This window comes from Coffea arabica, chromosome 8e (genome assembly GCF_036785885.1).
Source record: "Coffea arabica cultivar ET-39 chromosome 8e, Coffea Arabica ET-39 HiFi, whole genome shotgun sequence".
Taxonomy (NCBI): Eukaryota; Viridiplantae; Streptophyta; class Magnoliopsida; order Gentianales; family Rubiaceae; genus Coffea; species Coffea arabica.
The window spans coordinates 8162452-8176280 of NC_092324.1; the positions used below are offsets into that span (position 1 = coordinate 8162452).

At 32.7% G+C, this 13829-nt stretch overlaps 2 protein-coding genes across 3 annotated transcripts; one reads left to right on the forward strand and one right to left on the reverse strand.

Annotated features, from left to right (window-relative positions):
- Positions 1-1600: 1600 nt before the first annotated feature.
- LOC113704384 (upstream activation factor subunit UAF30-like) lies at positions 1601-3695 on the forward strand. Its single transcript, XM_027226270.2, has 2 exons — positions 1601-1989; positions 3488-3695. The coding sequence occupies exons 1-2, from the start codon at positions 1750-1752 to the stop codon at positions 3611-3613; spliced, it is 366 nt and encodes a 121-aa protein (XP_027082071.1). The 5' UTR covers positions 1601-1749; the 3' UTR covers positions 3614-3695.
- Positions 3696-4507: 812 nt separating this feature from the next.
- Positions 4508-8974, reverse strand: LOC113704486 (uncharacterized). Of its 2 annotated transcripts, XM_072062065.1 has the most exons (6): positions 8573-8974; positions 5980-7404; positions 5587-5864; positions 5421-5510; positions 4987-5284; positions 4508-4866 (listed from the first exon to the last, which is right to left on the reverse strand). In XM_072062065.1, the coding sequence occupies exons 2-5, from the start codon at positions 7395-7397 to the stop codon at positions 5274-5276; spliced, it is 1797 nt and encodes a 598-aa protein (XP_071918166.1). In that variant the 5' UTR covers positions 7398-7404; positions 8573-8974; the 3' UTR covers positions 4508-4866; positions 4987-5273. The 2 variants fall into 2 exon arrangements, with proteins under 2 accessions (XP_071918166.1, XP_071918167.1); XM_072062066.1 differs by lacking the exon at positions 5421-5510.
- Positions 8975-13829: the final 4855 nt, after the last annotated feature.

Sequence of the window (13829 nt, forward strand, 5' to 3'; positions counted from 1 at the left end):
TTAATATACGTATTATACAAAAATTGAAATATTAAATTTATAAATTTATATAAATATATATAAATAAATAAATATATATTTACTTAAATATATACAAAAATATATATAAAAATATATTTTAAACAAAATATTAATATTTATGTATAATTATATATATTTAATTTTTTGTATATATATTTCATTAATTTTATTTTTTTTAAAAATTTATATTTTGTATATATATTTTATTAATTTTAGTTTTTGAAAAAATATATTTATAAATTTATATAAATATATGTAAATAAATATATTTATATATTTACATAAATATATATGTAAATAGATTTATAAATATATATAAATATATTTTGAACAAAATATATTAATATTTATATATAAATATATATTTATTTTTTGTGTATATATTTTATTAATTTTATAAGTATATATATTTATTTTAAACAAAATATGAATATTAATTTTTGGATTAATATTTATATATAAATATATATAATTATTAAACAAAATATATTTTTTTGTATACATTATTTATATATAAATATATATATTAAAATATTTTTGTATATTTGAAGTTATTTTTGATATATTGTTTGGATATAGTATTTTTGGAGTTGTTTTTGTTTGTGTATTACTGTAGCATTGTAGATGAAAAACAAGTATTTCAAAAACTCTCAAATTCAAACGGAGCCTTGGTAACTAAGAACTTGTGGGGATAAATTAGTCACTGTACGAAAATCATGTGTGAATACCCAACCCAATTGTACCTCATTGGAAAATTTAATTGTTTCAATTTAAGTTTAGGGAGTAATGTGTAGAAAATGTATTTTTCAAGGGCTTTATTGAAATTAACCCTAAAATAAAGATGATATGATCAACATGCTCTACCAACATTGTAAAATACTTTTCATCTCTTGCCTAAAAGGGTCAACCCAACTCAAAATTCTCAACCTTTGAATGCCCAGATTCTTTCTTAAAAATTAAATACCAAAAACAAAAGCGAGAAAATAAAAACCAAGCCAATTCTGAGAAATAAAACAAAACAAAATATCAAAAAGCCCCTTTGGATTGTAAGATTCGTAGAGTTTTTACAGAAAATATACTATACTGAGTTGATATACATGAGTTAAAAAAATAAATTATAATGACTTAATATATATAAAGTAAAAAAGTAAATAAAAAAAATTGTCGAGAAATTTTTTTTTTTGGCAAAAACTCTCATCATCTCTTTTCCTAAAAGGGTCAACCAAATTCAAAATTCTCAACCTTTGAATGCCCAAATTCTTTCTTAAAATACCAAAAACAAAAGAGAGAAAAAATAAAAACCAAGCAAATTCTAAGAAATAAAACAACACAAAATACCAAAAGCCCATTTGGATTGTAAAATTCATAGAGTTTTTACAAAAAAAAAAAATATATTATAATGACTTGATCTACATAAGCTAAAAAAGTAAATAATAACGATTTGATATATTTGAATGAAAAAGTAAATAAAAAATTATCGAGATTTTTTTTTTTTTTTTTTGCAAAAACTCTCAATTCAAACATTTAAAATTAGCTAATAAGTACAAATTTGAGACCTGAAAAACAGTTTAAAAAAGCCCGAAAGACTCGCCCTTTTGTCTTCTCTCACATTTTCCCTCCACTCTGCCTTCTTCACTCTCCCAGTCCCCTCACATTCTCACTCCACTCTCTTTCTTCTCTTTCTAGGGTTTTTCCGATTACCGAAGCGAGAGAAATCGAGCAACCGCTATGGCGTCGACCGCTGGGGTTTTCGGAAACCGCTGCAGAGCACTCATGGCAGCCGCTAAGACCTCCGTCACCTCCACCACTGCCGGCTCCGCCGCTGCCAAAACTTCTGGCCGCAGAAATGGCATCCTGAAGACGCAGCCTGTCTCCCCTGCTCTCCGCCAGTTCGTTGGTGCACCCGAAACTTCCCGCACTGACGCCGTCAAGAAAGTCTGGGTTTACGTCAAATCCAAAAAGCTTCAGGTCTAATAATATACGAGTAGCTTTTCCATTTCAGTGGATTTTTTTAATAAAAAATTTTAGATGATTGTTTAACTTATCTGCTCATTACCTTCTAATTTGTGACTAATTTTTTTTACATTTGCTTTTTTTGTTTATTGGCTCAACTTCTGTTGGTTGTTGATTGTGTACGGAATCAGGCAATAATATGTCTCTGGACAAAGACGTGCAGAGATATCATGATTGTAGTCTATTGAGACTGATTTTTTAAAATTTTCTTTGTGAATTTCTGTCTTTTAAGAATGTCAATGTAAAGGCAAATATACAACGATGTTGATGTCCTTGTGAAGCAATAGAGTATGTGTATTCGGGGAAAAGAAGAAGAAAAAGTATAATAAGAGAAGTGCCTGGGTAGTTTGCAACTATTTACTTTTTGTCTGTTTAAATGCATATGTGTATATTTAAGTACTGTAAATACAAGGTCTGTAGGCATAATGGCTATCCATAAAACAGGAAGGGAAGTTTTAAGCTCTGTTTTCTGGGGAACGGAGGGGGATGAGGAGTGAATGAAACCATTGCTGTTGTAGGATTTGAGTTATCCTATTGTCCAGTGGCCTACCCCTAATTTTTAGCCTCTTATGTCTGAGAATCCTAGTTTCTCTTTAAACTTTTGTGTTCTCTGTATTTGCTTTCCCATTCTTTTCTGGTATTCTTTGAGTAGAAGACTAATAGAAAGGCGTGTGAACGGTTTTGAGTTATGGCTTCTGTTCATTGTTGCTGTTATTGATGTGATAAATTTGCAAGGCTAATACTGATAGAATGCATGTTTATTGTGCATTTGATCTGGTGGAGTCTAAAGGGGTAGTGCCCAAATTTCTAACCAAACTGATATTGTACAATGACTAGGTAATTAAAAGATTCCATTGACATTCTTCTGCAGGCTAATGAATAATTCTTACTTGTGTGAGTGTTTGTCCTTCCCTGTTTCTTCTTTCTAATTTGGAATGGTTTGTTTTTCTTGGTTTTTTCTTTTCTTTTCTTTTATTCATCTATTTTCTGTATTGGAGCCACTAGGGGAAATTGGATCCCTTGGTCTTGTGTCAATTTTTATCATATCTTATTTTGTGTATGTGAAATTTTGCACTGCAACTTTAATATAGACATTCTGGTTTCTTTACTGCTTGCAAAATTAGTTTAATTTTGATAATTATTGTACTTCTCTGTCAAGAATACTGCTACCCTGATGGATTGGCGTATAATTTCCCTTGAGATGACAGAAGGTGGAGTTCATTACCTATGCTTGTTGCAGAAATTCAGGGTCATGCTGCCTTTTATATTGTTTGTCTTGAGTAGTAGATTTTAAGAAGAATTTTGAAATCTGCATGGAGAAAATCTGTGCAATTAGTTTGTGTTGCATATGCATAGTTAATCACGATTTCTTATTGCATGAGACTAGAAACTTTCCTCAAGGTTACTTCAAAAATATGGTACATGACTTTGTTGTGGTTTCCTTGTATTTCAGAATCCAAACAACAAGAAAGAGATCTACTGTGATGAGAAGCTGAAGACCATATTTGAAGGCAAGGAGAAAGTTGGATTTACTGAGATTGCGAAGCTGCTTTCCAAGCATTTCCAGAAGGCTGCATAAACATTTCTTAGAAAAGATAGTGAGTTTGTTTGGACAACAAGAATTTGAAATAAAAATTTCAGATTTTGTTTTGCTTGCATCATACACACAATTTCCAATCACCTTTTTATTTCACATACATCACATCACAAAAAGTGCTACAGTAACTGGATCAAATAAATCATCCAAATAAATTCTTATCCAAACAAACTATCTCTCTAGTGGACGGGTAGATTTGTAATTCAGGAAGTAGAACATATCCTCTTTTGTTCTCAGTCTCTTTCTTCCCCTTCTGTTGTCTTTTTGGACGAGGGATAGTGAATCTGGCGCACAGATTAGATGTTCTCTTTATGTTATCTCGATGATGGCGTAAAACTTGCGTAGGGTTTGTACGGCAAACATGTTCCACTGTTCTGATGGTTTTGGGGAATTTTTTTTTTTTGGGCTTAATGGCTTCTCTTATTGATAAATTATGAGGCGTACACAAGGTTTGTAAAATCAAGATCTCACGTCGGATCGATTTTAGTTTCACAGAATCGGATCGTAAGATCTTATCAAAAACTCCTAAATTTACTAAATTAATGAATTTGAAATTCATATATTATTTTGTACATCCTAAAAGATATCAAATAAATAAGCTATTCATAAATATATAGTATTTTTTACTTACTATCTGACAAGTAATAAAGAAGAGAATATAAACCTGTTATCTGTCATGATTTCAAGTCTTAAAACCAAATGCTTCACAGTTTACACAATCATAATTTCAAATATAAAATAATCATCAACCTTCACAAATACTAAAAAGCCAAACATCCAAAAAGATTTTCAAGATCAAAATTAACTACTAGAATGTCATCTGTCATGTTTAAACAAACATGAAAAAATAAAAAATAAAATAGCAACAATTCATCATTTTCAAGTATCATAATAATTCAGAAATACATTAATTTATAACCAATCATTTTCATCGTTTGAATCAAATTCATTATTCCCATAATCCATATTATCAAAATCATTATTTTCCCAATCATCTTCACCATCCCAATTCTCTTGGAATTCATCTTCGGCATTATCTTCATCACCATCCAAATTAGTATCATTCAAATCATTAGTTCCCATTTGAAGATCAGTTTCGAGAACCATATCAAGATAATCATCATCTTGGCGGTCGAATTCAGTTGAAGGCCCATCATCCTCATCAATAACATGAATCTCTTTCATTTTATTAACTTGTCTTCGACGGACATGGGTTTGACGATCTTCATGATCATCTAAATAAACAAACAATAATAATGAAAGTTACCAAAAACAAGAGAACTTGCAAAATAAAACTATAAAAACAAAAAAAGGATAAACTTTATACTTAAATTGGAAGAAAGAAAGAAACTTACAAACTCTCTGCACATTTCTTGTAAGTATTTCAATTTCATCATCTTCATTTCCCTCTTCATCTGAAGTGTCACATTTGGGATTGTCATCTAGAACTCGTAACCAGCTATTTTCTCTTGGAAGAGTTGGATTTTCTCTCTCTGTCACCCATTCATCATCTGAAGGCAAATTCTCAAAAGGAATTTCTTCAATAATACGTTGCCTTTGCCTTTGTCTCTCTCTCAACTTCAAGTTGTACATCACAAACACAAGATCATTCATTCTTTTTTGAGCCAAACGGTTTCTTCTCTTAGAATGTACCTATTGAAATTGAAAGAACTTACACAGTTACACTACGAACTTAAATTCAAATGCTAAACAAAATATTATACTAAATGAGATATTATATTATATGAAAACATTATTATCAATTCAAATGCGCTCCAATTTCGCTCACATCCAGAAGAGCTACAAGTTAAACTGAGAATTCGAATGGCAAAAATTTTCAACTCTGGACACTCATCGCCATAAGATTCCCACCAATCAGCTGTAGGAAATTAAAATAAATAACAAATTAGTAAAGGTTTTAAAAATAAAAACACAAAGTTCAAATGGTAACTAACCAGGAGATTTCTTGTTTCTTGTTAGTACAGCATTTTCATGACCAAATAATCCATTTGCATGTCGAAAGTCATCTAATTGCAAATCAATCTTCACCCTTTCACCAGATTCGGGAACCATCTTAGCAATGCAATCATAAAGGCCACGTTTTATATTTGCATCCGACTGAAAATCTGGGCTATATTGAAATTGAGGATTCAAATAATAACCCGTGGCATGTAAAGGATGACTTAATTGATCTTCCCATCTTTTATCAATGATAGCAAATGCCGATTCATATCTAGCATATAAACATGAGTTTGGTTAAAAAAATAACTAAAAAAATTCATTCTACTATCCAACACAGAAATTATAAATGAACTCATAATTAATATGACAATTTATTTAAAATTTACCTCTTTCGAATATTGTTCACATTTTGTTTGATTTCTTCTTTTGCCTGATAAATAGCTTTATAGAGAAAGCCCATGGCTGGTTTTTCATCAGAATCAACCATCCTCAATACTTTGATAAGAGGCGAAGCTATCTTTAAACATAACTCCACATTTGGCCAAAATTGTTGATTATCAAAAATGATGCTCTCAATTTTTTTCCCCTTGTTTCTCCTAGCATACATGCTTGTTTTCCACTTATCCGAACAGAAAAAGTTAAACAAATTCCCTTTCAGCTCGCTAAGACGTCTCATGGTCAAGTATGAAGTAGCAAAACGAGTAACTCCAGGTCTAATCAACTCCTTGCCATTAGTGAACTGTTTCATCCAATTAATAACTGTACCCCATGCATAAATATATGTAACCACTGATTTCGCTTTTTGTATAGTAACTTTGTGGAGAGAATCAAACTTTTGAAAATCTTCTAACATTAGATCAATACAATGAGCAGCACAAGGGGTCCAAAACAATCTTTTTCTCTTTTCCATCAATATTTTTCCAGCTGTCTTATAATTAGAAGCATTATCGGTGATGACCTGCACAACATTATCCTCTCCAATTTTTTCCACAATACCATCTAACAATTCAAATAATTTTTGAGCTGTTTTTGAAATATCAGTGGTATCTACCGAAGATAAGAACACAGTACCAGCTGGACTATTCACAAGAAAATTGTTCATTGTTCTCTTTCTCTGATCAGACCATCCATCGGACATAATAGTACAACCAGTTTTTTTCCACTCTTTTTTGTACATATTGAGCAAATTCAATGTCTCTTGCACCTCTTTTTTCAAAAAGGTCACTCTCATTTCATGGTATGAAGGTGGTTTAAGTCCTTTTCCATATTCTCCCAATTTCCTAATCATTAAAGGAAATAATGGGTTATTTACAGCATTAAATGGAATGGCACTTGTATAGAACCACCTAGCCATTATTTGACAAACTTCATCTCTATCTTGTTTCTTCCATTTCTCACTTATGGTTGTTTGTCTCACATTCAACCCCCCAGATTTTCTCACAACAAAGTTGTCCATAGAACATTTTTTAGCCTGCTGCTTAACTTCACTTTCTTCTTCTTCTAAATCATACATGGTACTAACCCTTTGTTTTTTTTTCCTTGATTCCTCAGAACTTGCACTTAGTAAATCAAACATTTGGGTTCTAACATCTTCAGGAACGCTGGGACATGGTTCAACATTTGTATGTGTACAAGCTAAATGATGCTTAAGCCTATACACACCACCAGCTCGAGTAATCCCACAGTATTTACACTGAACTTTTTTTTTATTAGCATCAATTTCAATTCCATGATCCCACCCGGGATCCAATCGAGCACCCGGTGCATTTTTTCTACTTTGTTTCTTTGAAGCGGATGAAGACATTTAAGCACTGCCAAATATATTAGAATATTCATAAGAAACCAAGAAATTCAGACCAGACCAGCACTTGATAAAAGAAAATAAAGCTAGCATTCAGAAAATAAGCCAGACCAGACCAGCACAAGAAATTCAGTCTTATTACCAATGATTTTTGCAAGGCCGAGTGCAAATCCAATGAAAACATAGGTAAAGGACATAATAGCAACAACAATAGAAGTTCAGAAATTAATGCTTGAACAGCAAACATTTGTATTTGTGTGAATATTTCTGGAAAATAAAACTTTGCTATACGTCCTACCAGAAAAGGGAATTCTTTTATGTGTCCTTAGTGATCCTTCATACCCTGTGCTTAAAAATCACTATTTCATAAAATTATGGTACTCAATGAGTTAATCAAAACAACAAGATACCAAATATTCTTAATTCATATGCTTTTAATTGTCTAGGTTACTAATCACTTAGGAGTCATGATAACAACTAACTAATCCAAATTTCGTGCTAGAATTGATGTCTAGATCAGTGCAGAGTTCTTATAGTACATGAAGCATCTTTGGGATCACAGCTTAATATAGCTTAGTCAAAGGAATAACCAGGACGAGAGTAGAACAGAAAAACAATCCTGTGAAAATAGATTATTAAGGAGTCATGTAACAGAAAGAAAAATTATCAACTGACATGTTTTACTGTAAAGATAACAGTTGAAAAATCAACCGTCCAACTGCTGCAAAATGCATGACAAAATGGGAAGATTTAAACGATGTTATATTAAATAATTTTATGAGTTCTCATTAATTCATTATTACAAAATAATAATACTCCTAATTTCGATTTCTTCAACAAGTTCAATGGGAAGATTTATGTGGTAGCAGAGTCTCGATTATCAGAGCTTCCTATGGAGAAGGCAAAAAAGAGTGCACCTAATGGACCCGTTAATGATTCTGAGAGCACAAATCCTAAGACAAAGTGCTGGTGCTTCAGAACCGTCAATAATTTTCAAGCAAGAAAACCAAATTTTCACAAATCCTAATGGACCCGTCAATAATTCCCTTCAACTTCAACTCAATTCAATCAAAAGCAATATATGTTCAAATACCAAGAAAACCAAATACAAATCATAACTTTATCAATCACCATCTCCCCAAGTATCAATTTTCAAGCAAGAAAATAACCACACTCACATATGACTTTAATTGAAGTGCTGGTGCTTGAGCTTCAGTGTGGTGGCAGGCTGGCAGCACGAAAATTGGAGAAGAACGGGTGCTGGAGCTTCAAGCTTTGAAGCTTGAAACGGCCAAAATCCGGCGGCAACAGAGGATTTCGTAGCTTGATATTCTTACCGAAGCAATGGCTGCTGGAGCTTGAAGCTTTAAAGCTTGAAGCCTTGAAGCTGTCGGCTGTAGCTTGTGGGTGACTGGGTTCTTGGTAGAAGCCGCAGCAATTTGTCTTGTTAGTACTTGGTCTTGGTAAGAGCTGTAGCCGAAGCTTGAGATGGTTTGATGGTTTAAATTAGGGATTTGATTTGGGCAGCGGAGAGGAGAAAAGAAATGACAAAGGTCTGCTTGAGGAGAAGATGAAGAAGACCGAAGCTTTTTGACGGAACCTTTTGACTTTGAGGCAAAATTTGTTAAAACATTGCAACTAAGGCCTGCAATTTCTTGATAAACTACAAGCCTACCCCAAATGTTGATTTTTACTTGCAAAATGAACCTTGTATTTCACAAATTAGCCCTTTTTTGTAGGATCGAAGTAGGATCGTACGATCCTATGCGATCCTACCGATCCTACCTTGATCCTATGTAGATTCAAGGAATTTGCGATCCTAAGTGCGATCCGGATCGATTTTGCCTTTCCGGATCGTAGGATCGTACGATTTTAACAACCATGGGCGTGCACTGTTACGAAGTATCTTTTTTTCTAACATTTAAAACACCAGTTAAAGGCTCACCGGTTAAAGCTTGCACTTGAATAGAACGTCTGTTTATTATTCTTTGGTAGGAAAGGCAACGGCTTTGTCCACTAGTTCCTTCCGTCCCTGCCCCTTGCCCTGTGGGTGCCTTTAAGGGACGGGGGTTAATAAAAATTTGTCGTAATTTTATTATAGTCAAATTTTAACAAATAATTAAATATTAAAATATCAATATATTATCAAATTATTATTTATTGTAATTTTACAATAAAAATTCATAAAAATAATAAAAAAGTTATTTGAATACAATTTAACATGATGAAATAAATATAATCAAAGTAGTCAAGTTTTTACTTTTGACACAAATATAATTAATAAGTCATTATTGTGTTTTTTTTTTAGAAAAAAGTGTATTTGTGTTAAGTGTAATTAGGAATTTAGTATAAATGTATTAGTAAATTTAGTATAATTAATTAATAATTTCTATTAGTAGATATGTATAATTATTAGTATAATTGATAATATTAATTATATTAAATACACTAATATCCATTATATAATACATATAATTAATAATATCATTATTATAAATTTGTAACTAATTAAATTAAATATTATATATATAATTATATACATACATACATATATATATTTATTTATTAATTTTTTTAACAGGTGGCGGGGGGAACCGCGTTTCTAATCGAAGGGAAAAAATTCCCCCCAACCCTCGCCCCATTAGTCTCTCATGGGACGGGTGCCCGCCATCCCTATTCTTTGGTTGGAATCACCACTTTTGTTGTGAGATTGCGAGGCAAAGTACCTCTGTGCTGGGTTAGGGTTGGAAATAAATCGAGTTGAATTTTTAAATTGTCAGACTTGATTGGAAATTTTGAGTTTGAATCCTATGCAAGTTTGTAATTGGCTTAACTTAATTACATATTGCTCTCTTGTAATTAGGTGTTAGTAGCAAATTGCTTCCTATATTTATGAAATTGACAAATTACTCCTTTTTTTGTTGGGGAAGTGATAGAAAGTATTATTGATGATAAGATTAAAATTACAATGTGTGAGCAAGGGCTTATATTCAGCTATACAAAGTGAACTAAGACACTGAGGATCTAAGAATTCCTCATCAAAAGTTATATCTTGAGCAAGTATATTCAATCTTGTACTTAGTCTATTAAGTTCACAAGATGGACTATCAAATGAGTATTTCCTAAACATTGAGCTAAAGTTCTTGATATCCTCCCGATGTGTAGCAATTCTAGTATCATTTGAGGATTGTTTCCGTATCAGATTTAGAACTCGGGTACAGGATGTATGGACATTGATCATCTCCCAAACTTGTTCCTTGATCTTGCTCAAGGCCAATTTAATGGCTTGCAGGTAGTCTAGTACCATTGATCCAGTGCTTCGTTCCCTCATTTTCCAGGTTGCAAGCAGCTAGTTCAAGTTGTTTTTTACAAAGATCTCTATCCCCATATTTTGGCCTTTCTTATGATGTCCTACATCCACACATTATCAACATGTTCTCTCCTTGTGCCACTTTTTGTTCTTGTTCTAAAGCTCTTTTTATTTCTAAGATAAAACATCTGAGTTGTTGTTTGTTGAAATTGGCTATATTCCTCCCAATCCTTGATTGTTTTCGAATTCTTCCATAGGATGCATTTCTTTGTCTTCAAACTCCTCTTCATTTCTAATTTTTCAAATTTGCCATAATATGTTCACTGTCAAGGCTATGTGGTCTATGGCATCCTTTCTGTTCCTTGCTTCCATCAGCTTTAGCCACTAGCTTTTGAAATTTCCTGTGTGTTCATTGAGTCCATCCCATTGAAGGGGGGCCATTTTATATATAATTCTTGCTTTTCTACATTGAAAAAAGATATGTTCCACTGTCTCAACATCCCACCCATAGTTTTTGCAAATCAGATCTCCTTTTCTTGTTGTTTTGAAGATTATTCTGAAGATTATTTCTCTTGCTGGCAAAGCATGATTCAGACACTTCCATATGAACAGCTTCTGTTTATGCTTGATCTTTATTTTCCATAGTTGTTTCCAAGCTCATTCTTTCTCACTTGCACTGCTTGTCTCTCTCTTATTGCTATCTCTTTTTTCCATCTGTCTATCCTGCCTAGTCATTGCTTTATATGCTGGTTTGACAGTGTATTGTCCAGTATTACTATGGCTCCAAAAGTAGCTATCAGGTCTACCAGCTAAGCTTATAGGTATTCTGAGGATTTTCCTAGCTTCATCTGAACTAAAGGTCCTAAAGATTAGTGTTGTAGTCCATTTGAAATTTGAGATCAATTCACTCACCTTGCTAATTTGACAACCTTGAGGCTTAGGAGAGTTTAATTTTCCTACCTTGCAGTTCTGTATCCATGCATCTTCCCATATTTTTATACCTTTTTCCATTTCCAATTTTCTTTCTAGTTCCCCTATTTACTTCATCTCTGGCTCCTATCAGACTTTGCCATATCCAGGATGAATTGCTTTTAAATTTGTAGCTTAGAGGTGAATCCTTTGGATAATAATTAGCTTTCATCACTTTGCTCACCAGGAGGTTTGGACATGTTAAAAGTCTCCATACCTGTTTGCCCAACAAAGCTTTATTGAATTTTTAGAGATCCTTAAATCCTAGTCCACTAGCATCTTTCTTAGTTGTTAGTTTTTTTCTAGGAGCACCAGTGGATTTTTCCTTTTCCTTTTTCTTCTCCCCTTTAGAAATTTGCCATCATTGCATTTATCTCTATGCATAGTTTCACTAGAAGTTTAAAATATGACATTGCATACGTTGGTATTGCCATGGTTATTGCTTTCAGTAAAACCTCTTTCCCTGTTTGGCTTAGCATTCTGTTTCTTCAGCTGGTTACAGTTTTTTGGCACTTTTCTCCGATAAATCCAAACACTTGATCTTTGGTTCTTGTGACAACCATAGGCTACCCAAAGTATTTCCCCTGATTTACTACTCGTATGTTTCCCACTCTTCTGCATATCTCTCTTTGCTTTTCCTGATCCATGTTCTTGTTGAAAATTACTAATGACTTGTCTATATTGATCATCTATCCTGATCCTTGTTCATACGTCTTCAAGATTCCCATTGAGTTTGAGTGGTTTTTATAAGGATCCGAAAATTATTTTATATTTTATTTCATTTCTTTGAATACTTTTTCCTTCTTTTACTTATTGCCTTAATTTCCTAAATATTTTTATAAATGAGTCAAGTTTTAAAATATTTTTCTTCTATATGTTAGTACATGTTAGGTTCGTAGTGCATTTTGGAAGTAGGACCCATTAGTGATGTGTGTTCGATAAATTTTTGAAAATTAAGAGCAGTTTTGTGCAAAGAGATATTATTTTATAAGGTGTTAAGGGATAATTAGAAGTTGGTTAGATATTTTAGCATTTGGAAGACAAATAGATGAGGATTAACCTTGGAGTGCCACTTGTCAACCAAGCCTTGGAGCTTTGACTTGGACCAAGAACATTTTTAGCCTTTAATTAACAAAAAGATTGACCAAAAAACCTATCATCTTTCCCTTCTCTAGAGGGAGAAAAGGAGAGGAAGAAACTTTATCTTCAACCTTGAATCTTGCTTGAATCCTTGGAATTTCATCCTAAGCTTGCAACTCCACCCATAGAAAGTGATATCAAGGCAGGAAAATAGGCCTTTGTGGAAAGATTAGTGGAGAAAGAAGCTTTTGGTTGCATTTCTTCATAGGGTTTGGAGGTAACTATATCAAGAAACCATCTTTTCTTTTATTACTTGCATATGAGTGGATTTAAGTTTGATTTTGGTAGATTTCATGGAAAATTTCATAGTTTGTGTGGTGGTTGGAAAATTTCGATTTTGAGTGAGAAATTTCAGCTTTGATATGTTGATTTGAGATTGACTATGATCTATTAGCTTTGCCATGCGAATATTCTAACTTTGATATGTTGTTTTAGCTTCATTATAGAAAATTTCAGATTGTAGTAGTAAATTTCAGCTTAGGGTTATATTTTTTCAGCTTTATTATGGTTGCTTTTGAGCTAGATTATTGGCTAATTTGGGTGGCTTTGTAACCTTAAACAAGTGCCCTTTATAGCCTATGACTTGTGGTTGTGATTGAGGTTGGATTGCTAGGAAGATAAGCATTGAGTTTGGAGGAAACCTAAGGAAAAATAGGGGGAAATGCTGTCCGATTTTGGAAGTAGCTTGTTTTCTTTAATTGTGGGCTGATTTTATGGTAAACTTGCCTAAAATACTAACTTTTAAGCCTTACTTATGTGTTGAATTTTAGATGAAATAGAGGGTTTTCGTTAGTGATTTTCTCTAATTTTTAGGGCTGCAATTTTGCTTGTTGACCGAGTTGATAGTGATGCATTTTACCTTCTTTTTCTAAACCTTTTTATGATGAGTTTTGGCCCAGTCTTATTCCAAACACTGGTTAAGACTTTTGTATGTTGAACTTGGGTGAAAACCATGCATTTTGAAAGGTGAAAACCTCATGATTGTGCTTGTTTCATTGCTGGAAATTTCTGGCAGG

Coding starts and splice junctions, on each gene's coding strand:
- LOC113704486 (XM_072062065.1), bottom strand. CDS start 7,397: ATGTCTTCATCCGCTTCAAAGAAACAAAGTAGAAAAAATGCACCGGGT. Junction 5,865..5,979: donor GTGAACAATATTCGAAAGAG/GTAAATTTTAAA, acceptor TTTATATGCTAG/ATATGAATCGGCATTTGCTA. Junction 5,511..5,586: donor AAGAAACAAGAAATCTCCTG/GTTAGTTACCAT, acceptor AATTTCCTACAG/CTGATTGGTGGGAATCTTAT.
- LOC113704384 (XM_027226270.2), top strand. CDS start 1,750: ATGGCGTCGACCGCTGGGGTTTTCGGAAACCGCTGCAGAGCACTCATG. Junction 1,990..3,487: donor TCAAATCCAAAAAGCTTCAG/GTCTAATAATAT, acceptor CTTGTATTTCAG/AATCCAAACAACAAGAAAGA.